The 21,116-nt window shown below is 38.4% G+C and overlaps 1 protein-coding gene across 12 annotated transcripts in view; it reads right to left on the bottom strand.

The window, feature by feature from the left end:
• Nucleotides 1-21,116, bottom strand: part of LOC140629100 (protein WWC3-like) — a 253,207-nt gene that overhangs the window by 192,799 nt on the left and 39,292 nt on the right. For 5 of the 12 annotated variants that reach the window (XR_012026979.1, XM_072818533.1, XM_072818539.1 and 2 more), the window contains exon 1: nt 13,644-14,484. The exons of 2 other annotated variants lie outside the window; for them this stretch is intronic. Coding sequence is in view for 8 of the 10 variants with exons in the window: in XM_072818533.1 (XP_072674634.1) it covers nt 13,644-13,963 (320 nt within the window). In the remaining 2 variants the exon portion in view is untranslated. Of the gene's footprint in view, nt 1-13,643; nt 14,491-21,116 lie in introns of those variants that run through there. 5 more of the 12 variants (XM_072818535.1, XM_072818534.1, XM_072818538.1 and 2 more) reach the window with 3 other exon arrangements.

The following is a 21,116-nucleotide window of genomic DNA, read 5'->3' as shown; positions in this document are numbered from 1 at the left end:
TATCCACATCAATGTAAATGGTAGGTATTCGTCCTTTCTGATGGCTGAGTAATATTCCGCTGTATATGTAGACAACATTTCTTTATCCATTCATCTGTCGAAGGACATCTTGGCTCCTTTCATGCCTTAGCTGTTCTGGACATTGCTGCTATGAGCACTGCTGCCCCCCTTTGATCACTACATTTGTATCTTTGGGGTAAATTCCCAGTAATGCAATTGCTGGGTCATAGGGTAGCTCTATTTAACCTTCTGAGGAACCTCCATACTGTTTTCCAGAGTTGATGCACCAGCTTGCCTTCCTACCAATAGTGTAAGAAGATTCCTCTTTCTCCACATCCTTGCAGAAATATTTGTTGTTTCCTGACCTATTAATTTTAGTCATTCTGACTGAAGTATCTCATTGTGGTTTTGATTTGTATTTCCCTGATGACAAGTGATGTGAAGCATTTCTTCATGTGCTTCTTAGCCGTGTGTAGGTCTTCTTTGGTGAAATTTCTGTTCAAGTCTTCTGCGTATTTCATGACTGGATTTTTTTTTTGGGGGGGGGGGTTGAGTTTGATAAGTTATTTAGCTGATGTCATTTGCAAATATCTTCTCCCATTCTGTAGGTTGCCTTTTAGTTTTGTGGTCTATTTCCTTTGCTGTGCAGAAGCTTTTTCTCTCTCTCTCTTTTTTTTTTTTTTTTAGAAGCTTTTTATCTTGATGGAAGTCCCAACAGTTCATTTTTGCTTTTGTGTTTCCCCTGCCTCTGGAGACATGTTTTGCAAGAAATTACTGCAGCCAAGCTGGGAAGTGCCTTAAATATACTCTCTGCCTCTTTTCCCTCTCTTCTCCTTCTGGAATTCCAATTATTCTGATATGTGCCTCTCTGATCAAATATGATAGCTTTCATAGAGTTTCTTAACTTAAAAAAATCTTAGCTCTTTCTCTTTTTCTAACCATGTTATTTCTCTAACCTCCAACTGAAGAAACCTTAGGAGACACATTTCTTAGTTTAGGTTTTATGATTTCTTTGTTATAATTCAATTACCTGGCTACTAGAAATTTTTCTTTTGTGTTCCAGAAGGTAGTTTTGTAGTTAAAATTTGTAGGATCTTCCTTGCCCCTGACCTTGGCCTATGATCTGAGAACCCTCCCCATCTTCCAGAGCTCCCCCTCAATGGACACACTTAGGAGCATACACAGAGAGCCTGCAGTAGGATTGAGGGGGAGATATGAGTTTAGCAGTTACTGCCTTAGGGGTGCCACTGCCAGATGGGAGTGGGGCACTCTCAGACCTTTGCTAGTGATTTCAATTTGCTGAATTCCTGAAGCAGACAGTAGGAAATGCAACCTTTCTGGGACTCTTTTCTGCCTCCTTCCTTTTCTCTCTTTTCAGTCACCAAGTTACCTCTTCATCCATTCAGGTGCTGTTGGAGAGAAAACAAGTTTCTCTGGCCACACTGAGAACTCAAGGGAAAGAGGCAGTCATTCATAACTCTCCACCTCCTCTGCGAGAGAGGTCTCTGCAGACCCTATCAGTTTATCCTCTCTTGCAATGCCACCCTGGGAAGGGGAGGCTTTGGAAAGTTCCTCCCCCTCCTCTGAATCCAAACTCTTCTCCCTCCGTGCAGTGGTGTGCCACATTCTCTCCACTCCTGGGCAGAGCATCCACAACTTCTCTCTTCCCTCTAGAGTGTCCACTCTAGTTTGCTGTCCCAGGCCTCCCACTACTACCATGGCAACAAGGGGTGGGGCAGGCTCACTGGCTGCTTTGGGTCTACAGCCCCTACTGAGATCCTACCTACCTACTTTTCCTAGCATAAGTGGAGGAGGAGGAGAGGGAGGAGGAGGGGGAGGAGGGGGGGAAGGGGGAGAAGAAAGAAGAAGGAAAAAGAAGAAAGAAGAAGAAGGAAGGAAGAAAAGAAAGGAAGAGAAAGGAAGAAGAAGAAGGAGGAGGAGGAGGAGGAGGAGGAAGGAGGCTGCAGCGGAAGGAGGCGGCGGCGGGAGGAGGAGGCGGGAGGAGGAGGAGGCGGGAGGAGGAGGAGTGAGGAGGAGGAGGAAGAAGAAAGAAGAAAGAAGAAGACACAGTTTGAGAAGCCCTTAAATAGGTTTATATATATTTTCTCAGAACACTAGACAGATTCTGGCACAAAACAGCTTTGAATAAATGCAGGATGAATACACACATGAGCATGTGTACAGATAATGGGTTACTTTTTTGAGTGGGTTGGTTCTAAGGTTACTTGTAAGATATCCAAATGGAGATGTCCAGGATGTTAGCTATATTGCTCAGGAAGCAACGTCTGGAAGCATATGCAAATTTCAGAGTTCAAACGATCAGAATAAATTAGATGACCTGGGAGTGTACAATGGGACAAGAAGGACCTAAGGACAAACCTCTGGTTACCTGGCAGCATCTGGCACTTGAAGTACCATTAGTAACTCTCCGCAGATGAAGAGGTGGATAGAGAAGAACCTAAGCTACTTCATTCCAAGTACAAGTTTTCCTTAACTAACCCTATTCTGCTCTTAAACAGTACAGTACTCTAGTAGACACAGCTGAGGCTGGGGTGTGGTAAGGAAGACATTCAGAAAAGGAAGGTATTTCCAGCAAAGGTGGGAAACAGAAAAGCACTGTGCAGGTTTGGAAAACACTGGAAATAGCCTAGGATGGAAAGAAAAAAAGTGAAGACTAGAAAGGAAAGTCCAATTTTCAAGGTACAGGTTTGTATTTAACCGCAAGTCACTGATGCTTTCTCTATGTTTCCTGATAATGTAAAGAATATATGGACAAAGGTACAAGGATTGCACCACAGTGAAAAAAATATGGAAATAACCCAAATACATACAATTAGGAGAATAAATTCTACCTTCAGTAAAAATGGATGAATTAGAATGCTATGTTATCATTCATTGTAAATCTTGCACATACAATCTGCTAAGTGCAATGTGCTATCCTGGACTAGATCCTGGAAGAGAAAAAGAGCATTAGTGGAACAAACAGTGAGATAGTCTACTTAGCGTATTGTACCAATATTTATGTCTTAGTTCTGACGATTGTTCCAAAGATATTCATATTAACATTAGGGCCAGCCAAGTGAAGGTACACAGTAACTCACTGCAGTGCTGTTCCAACTTTTCTATAAATATTAAACTACTCCCAAATAAAAAATTTATTTTAAAAAAGATTAAATAGGGATCCCTGGGTGGCGCAGCAGTTTAGCGCCTGCCTTTGGCCCAGGGCACAATCCTGGAGACCCAGGAAAGAATCCCACGTGGGGCTCCCAGTGCATGAAGCCTGCTTTTCCCTCTGCCTATGTCTCTGCCTCTCTCTCTCTCTCTCTCTCCTCCCTCTGCCTATGTCTCTGTCTCTGTCTCTCTCTCTCTCTCTCTCTCTCTATCATAAATAAATAAAAATAAATAAATAAAAATAATAAAAAAATAAAAAAGATCAAATACAAAAAGTTGTAAAGGAATTCATGCAATATAATAGCATTCATAAATAGTTATAAAACATGCAATACTACACATTGTTTATGGTACATAACATATAATGGAGATACAAAAACATGCAGGTAAACGATAAATATTTACTTTAAGATAGCAGAAGAACTAGGAGAGCAGTGCAGGAGGAAGGAAGCATATCCCAAGAAAAGTAGTGATCTCAAAGTATCAGATCTTGAGTATCAGATACTCAAAAGTATCAGATCTCAACTGCCAAAGAATTACAGCCTTCCTGGATTAGGTATGGGAGAGGGTAAACAGAAAGAAAACTCCACAGGAAAGGTTTATGGGCTCCTTAACACATTGTCTGTCAGGTGCAAGGCACCTTTAACTTCTCATTACCTGATTTCATCTGCCTTCATTCAAGCACTAGCTATAGTTTGTTGATTCCTGTGTTCTCCATAATTTCTCTGATACAGTCCTTGATTTTACTAGTGCCAACAACCTTTCTAGCTTATACTAGTCATCGTTCATAAAAACCTCCAATAGTTTTCAAATGGCATTTTCACTGCCCACCACTCTGTCTTGGGTCACCTGATGAAATAAATGTTGACTTCATGAGTAATGTAAGATTCCATGCTAGGTTCAGAAGGAAGAAAGACCTAGGAGCTCAATTTCTGATAGAGCGATCTCCTCAACTTGCTAAGGAAATCTAATGAGAATTATTAAATCAAAACTGTTTTAAGGGATGCTTTGGATGCCTCAGTGGTTGAGCATCTGCCTTTGGCTCAGGGAGTGATCCTGGGATCAGGTCCTGCATGAGGCTCCCGAAATGGAGCCTGCTTCTCCCTCTACCTGTTTCTCTTCCTCTCTCTGTATGTCTCTCATGAATAAATAAAATCTTAGAAAACATACACAACTATTTTAGGCCCATATAAATGGTCTTAAGCACAAAGAGCAAACAAAAATATGTGTTCAAGAAAACCTATGAATTTCCAGTAAGAAAAGTAAAAGACATGATAATGATACCAAATCTGCTCTCTGTTCCCATCCTTTGCGAGGAAAAAAAAAAAAAAAAAAACTTAAACGTAAGAGTACTTTCAAGAAAATATGGAACGTGCACTGAAAGGTAACTGGAAGCAAATACATGTGAATCTAATGACAATACAGCCTATGAGCTACAAACTGGTTACTTTTTAGAGACAAATGGCAAATAAGTAGAAGAGGAGCCTTCCTGGGGTCCGTACAAATACCAAACACTGACCTCAGAATATATTGCTTCAAAAATTCCTTTACAATTTGAGTGGATTAGTCTGTAAAGCAATTGATGCCTCTGGACATTGCTGAATACAAGGCAGCAATACCTCAGCACTTAGTGGAATTTAACAACTGGGATTGCTCAGAAAAAACAAAAATGAGAGCCATTTCAGCCATCACTATTACACAGAGTGACTACGGGTATATTCAAAGCTTTGCCTCCCTAACAGCAACACCAGAGCCCTAACAGTGCTAATGGGTGATGGTGGAGATTAATAAGACGAGAGGACTAGGAAAGAGACTGCACTAAAAATGAAACAAAATAATCCAGTGAATGACTAAATAAATTTCCAAATAATAACCTGAGAGGGGAGGAGTGGAAGGAGGAATAAGGACCCCCTACAAAGAGTTAGTATAATCTGGCATCTGTAATTTTCAGTCCTCCACCCACCCCTCAAAATAAAGATTATGCAAAATGCAAAGAAGGTATGGACACTCCACATAAAAAGCAGCTAAAAGACATTATTTACAAGAGTGAGCAGATCTCAAATTTAGCAGGAAAAGGATTCAAAGTAGGTGCTAAAATAGGTTCACAGAAAGAATGTTTATAATAAAAAAACTTTAATAAAAAAAGAATGATTATAAAGGTGGAGGAAGGTTAGATAACAATCCAAATCAAATGGAAAATTATCAATAAATAGATATTTCCTTTAAAAACCTACCTGAAACTAGGGAGCAAAACACACATTAACTGAAATGAAAATTTTATTAGAGCAGCTCAATAGTGATCTGACCAGCGAAAGAGTTAGTAACTTGAAGACATATTTGTGAAGAGTATGTAAGCCAAACAACTTTGAGGAAAAGAAGTGGGGGAAAAAAAAACAGCCCCAAAAGTGAGAAAAAAGGAAAAAAATATATTTATAGGAATAGTAACTGAAAACTTCCCAATTTACTGAAAAATACATCCAGGAAGTGTTTTTATCTTGAAGCAGAACAAATAAGACCCACAAAATACAAATACCAGAGATTTAAAAAATGAGAAAAATTTGAAAACGGCAGTTGAAAAATAACATACAATTTAATAAATAAATTGTGATTTACAGCTGACAACTCAGCAGAAGTAACAGATGTCACAAAGTAGAATAACATACTTGAAGTATTCATAAAAGAAAGCTGCCATTCAAGAGTCTAAGTCAGCAAATTATCATTAAAAAATGACATAAAGACCTTTCCAGATATACAAAAACTCCATTTCTTAGCAGATACACCTTATAAGAAATAATGAAAGAAGTCTATCAGTCTGAAACCTAGTGACCCCAACTGATGATTCAAATCTACAGAAACCAACAGTAGCAATAAAGTAATTACACAATGTCAAAACATACCATAAAGGGATAAATTGTTTTCCACGACAAAATAGAAAAATGGGAACAAAGGTGCAGTCGTCTAAGAAAATGGTCACAGATTTTAAAATAATAATTATAACAATGTACTATGTTTTGTAACATTAGTGGATATAATGAACATAATATTGTCACAAAAGCAGTAAGAAATAAAGATATATCGGAGAAATTTTCTATACATTGCTGAAATTAAGCTTCTGTAAATCTGAAGCTGACACTAATGTTTATTAAAAGATATGTGGAAAACCTCAAAGCAAGTACTTATATAATAACCAAAAAGGAAAGATAGATCTAAAAAATTCATGAAATTAAAATACTTTATTACAGGGACGCCTGGGTGGCTCAACGATTGAGCATTTGCCTTCAGCTCTGGGTGGGATCCTGGAGTCCAGGGATCAAGTTCCACATTGGGCTCTCTGCATAGAGTCTGCTTCTCCCTCTGCCTGTCTCTGCCTCTCTGTGTGTCTCTCGTGAATAAATAAATAAAATCATAAATAAAATAAAATAATAAAATAAAATAAATAAAAAATTAAATTAAATTAAATTAATTAAATAGAAAAATAAAATAATATTATTACAAAAAAATCATTCATTGCAAAAGAAGGCAGCAAAAAAAAGTGTGAAAAAAGAGACATGCAACAAAAGGCAAAATTCAGATTCAAAAGGGAAGAAATTACAAATAAAAGGGCAGAAAAATATAATGCAAACAACCATAGAGAAGCTGGAGTAGCTATAATCTTGAAAAAAAGAGTAGCTATAATTTTGAAAAGAACTTTTCAAAACAAAAGTTTAACAAGGGAATAGAAGACTTGAACAAGGGGGGGGATCCCTTGGTGGCTCAGCGGTTTGGCACCTGCCTTTGGGGCCCAGGGCACGATCCTGGAGTCCTGAGATCGAGTCCCGTGTCAGGCTCCCTCCTCCTGTGTCTCTCTCTCTCTCTGTATGTCTATCATAAATAAGTACATAAATCTTAAAAAAAAAAAAAAAAAAGAAGAAGAAGAAGACTTGAACAATACTATAAGCCTGAAACATACAGAAAAAGAAGCTAATATAATCATTTGCTAATATACCTGGCCCATTCTCAAGAGATGGATGATAGATAAGATGTAAAACAAACTTCAGTTCATCTAAAGAATAGAAATAATACAAAGGGGGATTTCTAACCCTAGTAGGATGAAAATAGAAAGCAGTTAACAGAAAATTCTTTAGACTCACAAATAGGGAGACACTAAAAACATACACCATCAAAACCAAGAGGCTCAGAAGAAAGCAAAAGGAAACTCAGAAAACATCGTAAAGTGAGTGAAAATGAAGACAAAACATATCATATTATATAGAATGCAGGAAAAGCAATGCTACATGCAAATATGCAGCAGTATATTCCTATATTAGTGAAGATCTCAAGTCAATGACCTAAGCTTCTACACTCTAAGAGGCTAGAACAAAAAAGAGAGAAAGAACAAAGTATATCAAAAGCAAGCAGAAAGAAGAAAGTATTGATGAGAGCAGAAATAAAAGGCACAGAGAATAAAAATTAAGTAAACCAAAGGAAATAATTTGCTAGCTGTTGTAAACATAAACAGAATTCACAAACCTTTCTTGCTGTAGCAAGAAAAAAGAGAAGATTCAAATTACCGGAATCAGAAATGAAAGAGTGAACATTCCTGCAAACCTTACAGAAATAAAAACAATTATAAAGGAATAATGTGAATAACTGAATACTAACAATTTAGATAGCTCAGGTGAATTGGAGAAATTCCTAGGGTGGCAGTGGATGGTAGAGAAACTAGCAAAACTGACCCAATAAGAAAAGGACAATTTCAGGGGATCCCTGGGTGGCTCAGCAGTTTTGGTGCCTGCCTTTGGCCGGGGGCGCGATCCTGGAGTCCCGGGATCAAGTCCCACGACCGGCTCCCTGCATGGAGCCTGCTTCTCCCTCTGCCTGTGTCTCTGCCCCACTGCCATGTCTATCATAAATAAATAAATAAATAAATAAATAAATAAATAAATAAATAAATAAATAAATAAATAAATCTTTTTAAAAAAGAAACAGACACTTTCAAATGAAATAGAGACTAAAGGAAGGGATGGAGGGAGGAAAGAAAAAGTAAAAAGGGGAGGGGGAGAGAAAGGAAGAGAGGAGAAAGAAAGGAAAAGAAAAGAAAAGAAAAGAAAAGAAAAGAAAAGAAAAGAAAAGAAAAGAAAAGAAAAGGAAAAGAAAAAGAAAAAAGAAAAGAAAACAGAGACTATCCTAAGTGAAAACACTAACTGTGTTAATAATCAAGACTGTCCACAAAGAAAAGCAGGAAGCCAAATAAATTCATATATAAATGCTGACATGTATTAAGTGAAAAATTAGTATCAATCTTCATAAACTCTGAAACTACATATAAACAGGAAAGGAGGAAATATTTTGCAGTTTATTTTATGAGGTCACTACTATCCTGATACCAAAATAATACTGCTTCTTATGAACGTGGGTACAAAATATCCTTAACAAAACACTACCCCATAAGATCTGAGCCAAAATTTTTTAAGCAATAGAATTATACATGGTTATCAAATGGAATATAACCAAGGAATCTACGATTGGCTTAGCATTCAAGTACCAATTAAAAGAATGTATCAAATCAACAGAATAAAACACACACACACAAATCACATGACCATCTCAAGGACAGAGGAGAAGCACTGACCAAGTCCAACAGTCTCCATGATAAAAATACTCACCTATGAATAGAAGGGAACTTCTTCAACTAGTGAAAACCTCCCAGTTAACATCACAGTTAATAAAAACTGAATGCTTTCTCCTAATACCAAGAATGAAACAAGACAAGAACATTTGCTCTCACAGCTTCACTTCACATTGTACTGCAGGTTCTAGTTCAAGCAATAAGGCAAGAAAAAGGAATAAAACGTGTCTATATAGTAAAGAAAAAAGTAAACATACTTCTACTCAGATGACATGATTTTGTACATCAAAAATCCCAAGTCAACTAAAGCAAGACACAGAGAGATAGAGGGGCAGAGACAGAGGCAGAGGGAGAAGCTGGCTCCATGCAGGGAGCCCAATGTGGGACTCCATCCCAGGACTCTAGGATCACACCCTGAACCAAAGGCAGATGCTCAACCGCAGAGCCACCCTGGCATCCCACCACTTATAAATATTAAGTAAAAATGAATTAACAACTATAAAATTCCTAAAAGAAAACACGAAGGGAAAGTTCCTCGACATTGGTTTGCGCAGCAACTTTTAGAACTGTCACCAAAAGTATAAGCAAAAATCAATGACTTAAAGGCTTATGCACAGCACAGGAAACAACTACCAAAATAAAAAGGCAACCTATGAGATGGGAGTTCTTTGCAAATGACATAATCAATAAAGGGTTAGTATCTAAAATATATAAAGAAGTCATATAACCCAACAGCAACAAATACAAACAATCCAATTTAAAAAACGAGCAGAGACTTGAATGACAGTTTTCTTTGGAAGACATACAGACGCCCAATGGGTCCATGAAAATGATGTAGTGTGTTCAATATCCCTCATGATCAGGGAATTGCAAATCAAAACCACAATGAGATACTATCTCACACCTCACAGAATGGCTAAAATCAAGAACACAAGAAATGGCAAGTATTGAGGAGGATGTGGAGGAAAGGAAGTCCCTGTGCCATGCTGGTGGGAATCCAAACTAGTGCAGCCACTTTGGAGAAACAGTATGGAGGTACCTCACTTATTAAAAGTAGAACTACGATATAATGTAACCATATCACTGCTGGCTATATATCTCAAGGAAATGAAAACAGTTTTTTTTAATTGTGATAGCCATTTGCAATGTATACATTTATCAAAGCATTACGGTGTGCACATTGAGCTGGCACAAAGTTATGTGGTCATATTTCAAAGAGTTGAAGAAGAAGTTTAACTATACATGTGCCCATCTATAAGCTAATATCAAAACAACCCCACAGAAAGCATATATTTAAGCAACCTTCAAAAAATACTGAATACTTCTAAAAGAGGCAAAAATGTTCTTTCCCTTATTTTTTGGCAAAATATTCTTCCCTTATTTTCTGGTAAATACCTTTTTACAAAGTGGGCCTTAAATCCTAGATCAATATATGCCCAACAGTATACACTAATGTAAAACCACACAAGACTCATCTACAGAAACCACAAGCCAGAGAAACAGTAAATTAACTATATTTTCCAACAAATTTTCAGGTCTGATTCCAAGTACACAAACTATAAAAATTATAAATACAGTATTGATTTACAGAAATAATAAATTAAGTTCATAATTAAAATTTAAAGTACTGAGTATTCAGCAACATGCCTAAAGATGTATTTTAGATTGATATCTTCTTTGGGAAAGCTTTTTAATTATTTATTTATTTTTACTATTTTATTTATTTATTTGAGAGAAAGAGCTCAAGAGCATGAGCAGCAAGTACAACTCTTTAAAAGTACTTTTAGGGGATCCCTGGGTGGTTCAGCGGTTTGGCGCCTGCCTTTGGCCCGGGGCGCGATCCTGGGTCCTGGGATCGAGTCCCGCGTTGGGCTCCTGGTGTGGAGCCTGTTTCTCCGTCCTCCTGTGTCTCTGCCTCTCTCTTTCTCTCTACATCTATCATGAATAAATAAATAAATAAATCTTTAAAAAAATAAAAATAAAAGTACTTTTAAAAACAATACTTATACAGGGATGCCTGGATGGCTCAGTAGTTGAGTGCCTTCAGCTCAGATCATGATCCCAGGGTCCTGGGATCAAGTCCCACATCAGAGGTCCCTGCAGGGGGCTGCTTCTCCCCGTTCCTATGTCTCTGTCTCTCTCTGTGTGTCTCTCATAAATAAATAAAAATCAAAAAAATAAAAGTACTGTTACAGTAATTTACTACTACTTCTGGGTTGTATGTACCAGGGCTCTTGAACAGACTGTGAATGCAATTCCTCTAAAATTTTGGGCTAAGAATTTGTTTATAACTCCTGGCCTTAATTAACTTTGCTTAGAGTGGTATATTTTTATTGTATTATGATTTACATTAAATTGTATATAAAATGGTGTGTTAAGTCAACATATACACCAAACCTATTACATTCATTTATTCCTTCACATTTTCATTTTCTTTAAAACACTATTATTTAATTACCTTCTTTCCTAACTGTTCTCTAATTTGATATTTGTTTCTAGTACAATATTCTGTGTAGATCATGCATCACCCAAAAGTGTCAGATATAGATTGAAAAACCACTGAATTTAGAATCATACATTATTTGTATATAATAAAAGTTAATTAAAAGTTTAAGAAAGGGACACCTGGGTGACTCAAGCAGTTGAACATTTGCCTTTGGCTCAGGTTGTGATTCTAGAGTTCCAGGATCAAGTTCCACATTGGGTTTCCTGCATGGAGCCTGCTTCTCCTTCCTCTGCCTGGGTCCTGCCTCTCTCTGTGTCTCTCATGAATAAGTAAAATCGTAAAATAAAATAAAAGTTTAAGAAAAAGTCACCTACAAAAACTGACATGTGATAACATCCTCCAAACAACTCTACTTTACTTTTTCACCAGCCAAACTTTCCATATCCATTTCAGGCAAGCTATGATGGGAAGATGATCCTGATTAATTTTCAGACTCACTCCTCAAAAAAACAAAAACAAAAACCTCTGTTAAAATAAGAATCTGTATGTTTTTACTAAAAATTAAAAGGTGAGGATGCCTGGCTAGCTCAATCATTTAAGAATCTGCCTTTGGCTCAGACCATGCTTCCAGCTCTACTCCACCCCCACTCATGCTTTTTCTCTCTCAAATAAATAGTCTTTAAAAAATAAAAAAGGGAAAATTCACTTTTTTTCCAATCAATTAGTGCTTCTAGCATTAGAAATAGTACTTTTTGGAGACCTGTATTTCAAATGAAAATATATTTCTGAAATTTAAAAGAACAAAATGTTTATAAAAACATCATTCAATAACAAACCAATTTTTATAAAAAGGAACATAAATAATGAGTATGAATTACATGGAGATGATTCTACATTCTGATTTGTGTGGTAATGATTCTACATTTTGATTTGTGTGGTAGTCTGCTCACCTTTATTGCTTATCATATCACTAAAAATCTTTAATTAAAAAAATGAATTGGCTCATTTTCCAGTTGTTTGTTTTAAAGGCCACACAGCATAAATAATCCAACCAGTTCTGCTAGTTCTGTAGTCATCCAATCCTTGGTCAGATAGTTGTGGTTGTCACCTTTGGTTAAAATTATATGGTATCAAAAAAAAAAAAAAAAGTATTAACTGATTTTTAAGTTTCAGATTTCTAACATAAAAGAAATGTGTAAGGATTCTTGTAAATTGCTAACTCCAGAAGTTGGAAATATCAGAGAGAACCACAATCCTCTTGCCTTGTTTTGTCTTTCCGTATCTTAATACATACATTATGTTCAAACAAGAATTCAATAGCATCCTCCTCCAGAGTTTATTTTCAGGCAGTGATAAGGAGAAAGCAGAACGAGGGCTTTCTCCCTATCTTTCAAGGCATTCATCATACTGAGCCTTTTCAAGTGTTAAAAATCAGTGGGAAGTTTACAATATTTTCTTTGTGGCACACACACCCAGCATGGAGAGAAACTGCTCCAGAAAAGACAAAGTTATCAGAAAAACAGTGAGAGTACTCGGTTTCCACAGAATTGTCACCCATACAAAAAATGCATGGTTGCATTTCGCTGACCCCCTTTGACAATCCAGTAGAAAGTTAAGAAAAATGTCATTATATGAATTCAGTTGTATGTAATCTGGTAGTGCTTTTGGAAGAATCCGGCTTTACTTTAGAGGATTTATCTGCAGAAGTAAAGGGCAATTTAAAACCCTGTTCATATATTTCAGAAGAGAAAAAATGTTTACTGCAAAAGCATATGGGTCTAATCATATTGCATTCTGGCTGCAGTACACAAGGCGACTTCAATCAGAATTTTAACTCAATTTTTAAGGCGCTAAAGAGCAACCATCATAGTCTGGGAGCAGAGTCTCCCGATTCCAAGAGAACTGGGAATCCCTGAGTGGCCCATCTGGCACCAGTCTTTGGATGGAAAGTAGGCTGAGCCCGCCAGACAAGGAACCCACACCACGAAGCTGGAGCGCACGTTTATGCTCCAAGATGACAGCTCATCTGGCCACCGCGGGGCCGGGGACGGTGGGCGGCCGAGGCCCGGCGGGGATGGGCGAGGCCGAGGCGGAAAAAGGAAAAGAGGGCTATCCGTCAGCTCCGGGGGAGGAAATTCCAGGCGACCAGCTTCCAGGCGCCGGTCAGCGGGTGACGTGAGGGAACCAAGTCACTGTGTCGACCCCGCAGCGGGGGTTCCTGAGAAAGAATGAGCTCCGAGCGTGGGCTATTCCAAACTTGGAGAAGGAAAGACCCAGTTACGCACATAACCGCTGGGGAGACGCCCCAACCTGGCCCATGCCTGCGTTTTTCGCCGGCGCATCTGTAGCGGGGTTGGGGATCCATAGTGGCTCTCAGTCCTCGTCTCATTCATTACCCGTACCACCACCCGCTCTTACCGGTCGCGGGGGTCGATCCACGACGTCTGGCGCGTGTTGTGGTCGATGTAGAAGACGCGGCCGTCGTAGTCGCGCGCCTCCTCCCAGCCGGCGGGCAGCGGCAGGTCGGCTCTTTCCAGAGCAGTGGCTGCCGGAGACGAAGCAGGTGGTGGCGGCAGCTGCGCCGAAAGCACAGGAAGCTCCGGCGGGGTCGGAGGCGGCTCTCGCGGAACCTCCCGCACTTGTCTCGCCTTCCGCTGCCCGCCGCTTAGCCAAGGCATGGCCGCAGGATCCCCACAGCCGCTGGTGCTCCCACTATAAGCCTCGTTCTCAGCCAGCATTAGGCCAGGAGCAAGGAATGCTGGGACGGCACTGGAGAACCGCCCATTGCGCCGGATGCATTATTCGCCCCACGCCGGTGCAGACTACTGGACTAGATTACCTCCAGCAATCGCTCCAAATGACTAGAAGCTTATACCACAGCCTGTCCATACGTCCCTTCCATTCCTAGAGCTGGCACTGCCATCTTCAATCCCCTCAGCTGACCAGGTGAGGGCGGGAATGTGGTAAAAGGCCACACCTCTTTCCTCTGTCCTCAGCTCCGCCTCCAGTCAGTCTCCTTCCATTATTGCCAGGAAGCCTGTCCTCAAAATGTTCGGCTTTTCCTGCTCCGCCCTCTGATTTCTGTGCTCTTCTCTGCCCGCTGCTCCACTTCTCAATTTCCCCTACTTCGACCCCTAACCCTCCTCCAGTGCTTCTGGTTCCTACTGTGATCCCTTTCAACTCCCTAAACTCACCAAACCCGTTTCCTCTGCGCTTCCTCTGCAACATTGATACCCCTCCGTTTAGTTTCTTAATCCTCTTCCTTCTTCTCGGCTCATTTCCCTGCACGTGAGAACTTTCCACTTTCCTTTTTAATATGTACTATTTTTTTAAGATTTTTAAATTTATATATTCATGACAGAGAGAGAGAGAGGCAGAGACTCAAGCAGAGGGAGAAGCGGGCTCCATGCCCGGACCCGATACCGGGACTCAGAATCAGGCCCTGGGCCAAAGGCAGGCGCTAAACCGCTGAGCCACCCAGGGATCCCCACTTGCCACTTTTCTATGGAACTGAAGGAATACCTGGATGTAAGCACACACTACATCCTCTTCAGCCCCGCCCTAATACCACAGAACGGTAACAGCCCATCGCCTACTTAATAGGACTCGACAAAAAGACAACACATGCCACACTTCACCATTCACGCTGCTCACAAACATTGAAAGGCTGACTGCAGAAGAAAAAAAAAAAAAACTGGTATAACTCTACATACCCAAAACACCAAAGTCACAGCGCAAAAGACGATAAGGTGTCTAAACATAGCTAAATAGGAAACTCCACTGTATCTTACATTATCAGAACGCAACTATATTTTCAGGCAAACTCCTTAAATCGATGATGAATTCAGAGGTCTTAAAACACCTGTTATCACATTAAAACTCTTCTACATGATACTACATCTACAAAATTTATTTTTTTCAAATGGCAATATGAGCACAAATGCGAAAAAAATACCATGTTAAGTGCATAATTCAATCTTTCTTCTCCAAGTTTGGAATAGCCCACAGCTCCAAGCTCATTCTCACAAACTCCCGCTACAGTTTACATAATCTCACATACCATGTTTCTTCGTCTTCTCTTCCCTTAAAATACAAATTTCATAAATCAGAGATTTTTAAATCTCCTGAATGTAGATTTTTTGCTGGAATCAAGCAGACACTCTAATATTTTTCAACTGAATATATGCATGAATTTTCAACTATTTTTATAAAATACACTGGAAGTGTTGGTGGAAAGACCCATTGTCTTAAAAAATTTGGAGATAGGGGATCCCTCAGTGGCTCAATGATTTAGTGCCTGCTTTTGGCCCAGGGTTATGCTGGAGTCCCAGGATCAGGTTCCGCATCAGGCTCCCTGCACGGAGCCTGCTTCTCCTCCTCCCTGTGTCTCTGCCTCTCTCATTCTCTCTCTCTCATGAGTAAATAAATAAAATCTTTTTTTAAAAATTTGGAAGTAATTTTCTGAAGTTATTCTGGATATTTATTCAAAATATTTCAGTTTGGGGGGAGGTTTAAATTTTTATTTATTTATGGTAGTCACACAGAGAGAGAGAGAGAGAGGCAGAGACACAGGCAGAGGGAGAAGCAGCTCCATGCACCGGGAGCCAACATGGGATTCGATCCTGGCTCTCCAGGATCGCGCCCTGGGCCAAAGGCAGGCGCCAAACCACTGCGCCACCCAGGGATCCCTTGGGGGGAGGTTTAAAAAGATTTTATTTAGTTATTCATGAGGGGCAGAGAGAGAGGCAGAGACATACCAGAGGGAGAAGCAGCCTTCCCATGGGGATGCTGAGGCAGAACTCAATCCCTGGACCCTTTCTTGTCCAGTTATCATACGATAGCATGAGATATGGATCCTAAGCTGAAAATCACACACCCAACCGCTGACCCACCCACCGTAGGCATCCAGTATTCAAAATATTTGTATTTCCAAAAGATCTTGTGTAATAGTGTGATAGTGTGTCAGAAACATTTTCTGTTCCCTTTTTCCCATGCACTTCCCACATTTCACAGCATGCAAATAGTCAAGAGATTTGCTTGTCCTATGAAACCTCAAAAAAGTGACATATAGCCCCTCACGACCACAACATCCACAGCAAACATGAATTCTTCAATTTCTTTTCTTGTGACACCTCATTAATCATGAAGATCACCTATTTGTAATGGTAAAGCTTCAAGATGTACAAGTATCCTTCAGCCTAGCCTTGAATGTCTGTGAAGTCATGAATGTCAAACCTATCCTGCCAACTAAAAGACAAACTAGTCTGGCTTTATACGGAGTTGCATAGTTTCAATTCATCCAGTAAGGGCTCTTATAAATGTTCAATACTAATGTAAGTGGTTTTCATGATCTTGCTGGAGTTTGGGTTAAGATTTTATTTATTTATTTATTCAGGAGAGACAAGAGAGGGAGAGACACAGGCAGAGGGAGAAACAGGCTCCATGCAGGAGGTTCCATGCGGGACTTGATCTGGGATCACACCCTGAGCCACAAGCAGATGCTCAACCACTGAGCTACCCAGGCGTCCCATCTTGCTGGAGTTTATTTTTTGTTTATTTATTTATTTTTTGCTGTAGTTTAAATTCTATTTTGTTACTGTTACTAAAAAACTATGAAAACATAAAAAGCAACTCAGATTTTTAATTTTTAATGCTAACAACTGAAATCTTAAGACCAACTGATTTGTCACCCATGAAAACTTTACCAGAGCTACACATATGTGTATATATAAAAATATATAATGTTTTATGTATATATTTAAATCATATATATTGAAATTATATATATGAAAGCACTTATGCAACGTTTTTTGAGCAAACATGCTATACCAGAATGTTAGCATAATGGAACTTTTTACCTTGATCTGGATGCATGACCAGAGAGATGTTAGATGACAGAGATGGGAACTGAAGATTTTTTCAAAACTATTTTCTTGTCCAGTTAGAAACTCTAGCTTATGAGCCACCTCCCTTCTTGTCATAAAGTTGAACTCCCAACTATGTGAGTTTCAGAAGTACTTCAGTGAAGGGAATCTCACAGTCTCAGATGCCCAGAAAGGAAAAAGAAGATGATAATCTTTTCTGATACTTTTTATTGCTAAACTTCCTTAGGACTATGTTAGTTTCTGTTATTTTCTGAATAGATACAAATAACTACTATAGATATGTAATGAGGGATGCCTGGGTGGCTCACTGGGTTGAACATCTGCGTTCGGCTCAGATTGTGATCCCCGGGTTCTGGGATCAAGTCCCGTATCAGGCTCCTTGCAGGGAGTCTGCTTCTCCCTCCACCTGTGTCTCTGCCTCTGTGTGTGTGTGTCAAGTCTCATGAATAAATAAATGAAATATTAATTAATTAATGTTATGATATACATAGAACATTATATATGATATACATAAAACACTAAATAATGTTATGATATACATATCTATGAGGATATGTCATCTCCTCATAGAAAGTGTTGCATCTTTTCAAATGAAAATTAAACTTATTTGGACTCCTCCACTTGGTATTAAAACTGAACTGTATATATCTTCTTTGTCATTCTCCTTTGTATCCTGCAAGAACATTCATTCTTTAATTACAAAATGGATTCTCCTTTTTGTTCTTTTTTAAAATTGAAGTACAGCTGATGTATAATGTTCTCTTCTTTCAGGTGTACAACACAATGATTTAACAATTATATACAGAATGACTGCTGTAACTGTAGTTGCCATCTGTCACCATACAGTGTTGTTACAGTATTGACTATCTTCTCAGTGCTGTTCTTTTCATCCCTGTGATTTACTTATTTTCTAACTGGAAGTTTGTACCTCTTAATCCCTTTAGCTCATTTCACATACCTCCACCACATCCCCTTGCACAACCACTCATTTTTTCACTATATTTATTTATGAGTCTTTTTGTCTTTGTTTTTGTTCCTTTTATTTGTTTAGATTCCACAATTCCTATGGTATTTGTCTTTTCATGTCTGACTTATTTCACTATCTTAACACCTTCTACGTCCATCCATGTTGCTGTAAATGGCACGTTTTCATTCTAACTTATAGCTAAATAATATTCCATCCTCCGTGCACATTACATTTTTTTTATCCATTCATCTATCAATGGACACTTGGTTGCTTCCATGTTTCACTATTGTTAAGTAATGCTGCATGTATCTTTTCAAATTGGTGTTTTTGTAATCTTTGTCTAAGTATCCAGAGGTGGAATTACTGGACCGTGTGGTATTTCTATATTTTAACGTTTTAAGGAAACTCCACACTTTCCACAGTGGCTGCACCAATTTAAATTCCCACCAACAGTGCCAGAGGGTGCCATTCTCTCCATACCTTTGCCAGCACTGGTTATTTCTTCCCGTTTTGATACTAACCTTTCTGACAACTGTGTGGTGATAGCTCATGGTAGTTCTGACATATTTGCCTGATGCACAGTGACTTAGATATTTTCAAGTATCTTTCGGCCATCTGCGACTCTCTGGGGGGAAAGTCCATTCGGGTCCCCTGCCCTTAGAAATTGGATTTTTATGTGTGCTTGTTTGTTTGTTTGTTTTGGGTTGCATGGCTTCTTTCCATGTTTTAGATATTAACCACTCACTGGGTAGGTCATTTGCAAACATTTTCTCCCAATCAATAGGTTGCCTTTTTATTTGTTGACAGATTCCTTCACTGTGCAGAAACTGTTTGTTTAGGGGAACTCCCCGTAGTTCATTTGCTTTTGTTTCCTTTGCCTGAGGAGATAGAGCCTATCTGTGGCCTATGTTCTCTCATAAGAGTTTTATGGTTTCAGGTCTTAGGTATTTAGATTTTTAAACCACTTTGAAAAAAAAAACACTTTTTTTACTTTTGTGTATCATGTACAACGTTGTCCAGTTTTCTTATTTTGCACGGGGCTCTCTGGTTTTGCTGGCACTGTTTATTGAAGCTACTGTCCTTTCCCCATTGTATATTCTTGCCTCTTTTGTTGTATATTTTGTAACTGTATATGTATTTGTTTACTTCCATGCTCTCTGTTCTATTCCATTGAACTTTTGTCTGTTTTTGTGCCACTACCATACAGTTGTGGTTACCACAGCCTTCTAGCATAACCTAATATCTGGGATTGTGACACTTTCAGCTTTGGTCTTCCTTCTCAGTTAATTTGACTACCTGAGGTTGTTGGTGGCTTCATATAATTTGTACAAGTTTTCTTCCTACTATGAAAAATAATCTTGGAGTTTTGACAGAGATCCCATTGATTCTGTAGATTGCACTGCATGTGGATTTTTTTTTTTAACAGTATTAAATCTTCCAGTGTAGGAATGTACTATGCATTACCTTTTATTTGTGTTATCTTTCATTTCTTTCATCAACATCTCATTGTTTTCAGGGTACAGGTCTTACATCTCTTTGGTTAATGCTATTACTAGGTAATTTATTCATTATGCTGCAGTTGTAAATGGGATTGGTGTGTTAATTTTTCTTTCTGGTGCTTTGTTATTAGTTTACAGAAACAACAGATTTTTGGATATTAATTTTGTATTCTGCAACTTTATCAAATTCATTTGTCAGGTCTAATAATTTTTTGGTGGAGTATTTAGAGTTTTCTTTACATGGTATCATGTCATCTGCAGATATCATGTCTTCTGCTCCTGTACCAATAGGGATGCCTTTTCTTTTTCTTTTCTGATTGCTGAAGCTATGATCCCTAGTCCTATGTTGAATAAGAGTGGTGAGAGTGAATATCCTTGTTTCTGATTTTAGAGGAAATACTCTCCTCAGCTTTCATCAGTGAATATGATGTTAGCTGTAGGTTTGTCACATATGGCCTTTATTATGTTCCCATAACATAACATATTATGTTATATTCCCTTCTTTCATTTCTGATTCTGTTTATTTGAATAGTGTACCTTTTTTTTAATTGACGAGTCTACAGAAAGGTTTATCATTTTTGTTTTTCTTTTTAAAGATCAGCTCCTAGCTTCACTGATCTTTTCCCTTGTCTTTTTTAGTCTCTCTTTCATCCCCTCCCCCCACCCCAATCTTTACTATTATTTACTTTATTCTATTACCCTTGTCTATTGTTATTAGTCTTTCTTTTAAGATCTGGTTTGTCCAATATAAGTATTGCCCCTCCTTTTTTTCACTCTTATTTGCATGAAATATTTTTTTCTATCCTTTCACTTTTGCTGTCTATATGTATTTAGATCTGAAGAAAGTTAGTTACCTTTACGCAGCAAATACATAGGTCTTGTTTGTTTATTAATTTATCAAGTCCCTCTGTGTCTTTTAATTGGAATATTTAGGTCATTTACATTTAAAGTAATTGTTGGTAATATTTTCTTATTAAAATTGTGTTTAGTTTCTGGTTGTTTTTCAGTTTTTCTGTTTCTTCTTCTCTTGCTCTCTTTCTATGAACATCTATGATTGATGATGTTCATTAGGTTGGATTTCCTTCTCTTTATTTTTTGTATATAGGTTTTTGATTTGTGGTTACCATTAGGTTCATACATAATATCATAAGTATTTCAGTGTATTTTCAGTCAATGGTTCCTTAAGTTCAAACACATTCTACGGCACTACATTTTTACTCCTCTATGCTTTATGTGTACAATGTCACATTTTGTAGTTTCTATATTTTGTGAAATCCATAACTCCACACTTTCATATATATACACACACACATATATACATATATATGTATATATCTTCCACACTTAGCCTTTATATTCTTATATTTACAATGCATTTGCTTTTTACCAGTGAAGTTTTTTCCTTTCACAGCTTTCTTACCTCTGGTTATGGTCTTTTCTTTTCCACTTTTCTTTTCCACTTAAAGAGGCCCCTTGAACATTTCTTGTAAGGCAGGTTAACAGGTAATGAACTGCTTTAACTTTTGTCCAAAAAACTATT

The sequence above is a fragment of the Canis lupus genome, chromosome Y, assembly GCF_048164855.1.
Source record: "Canis lupus baileyi chromosome Y, mCanLup2.hap1, whole genome shotgun sequence".
Lineage (NCBI taxonomy): Eukaryota > Metazoa > Chordata > Mammalia > Carnivora > Canidae > Canis > Canis lupus.
The sequence above is the reverse complement of the archived record's forward strand: the minus strand, read 5'-3'. Positions and strand labels throughout refer to the sequence as shown.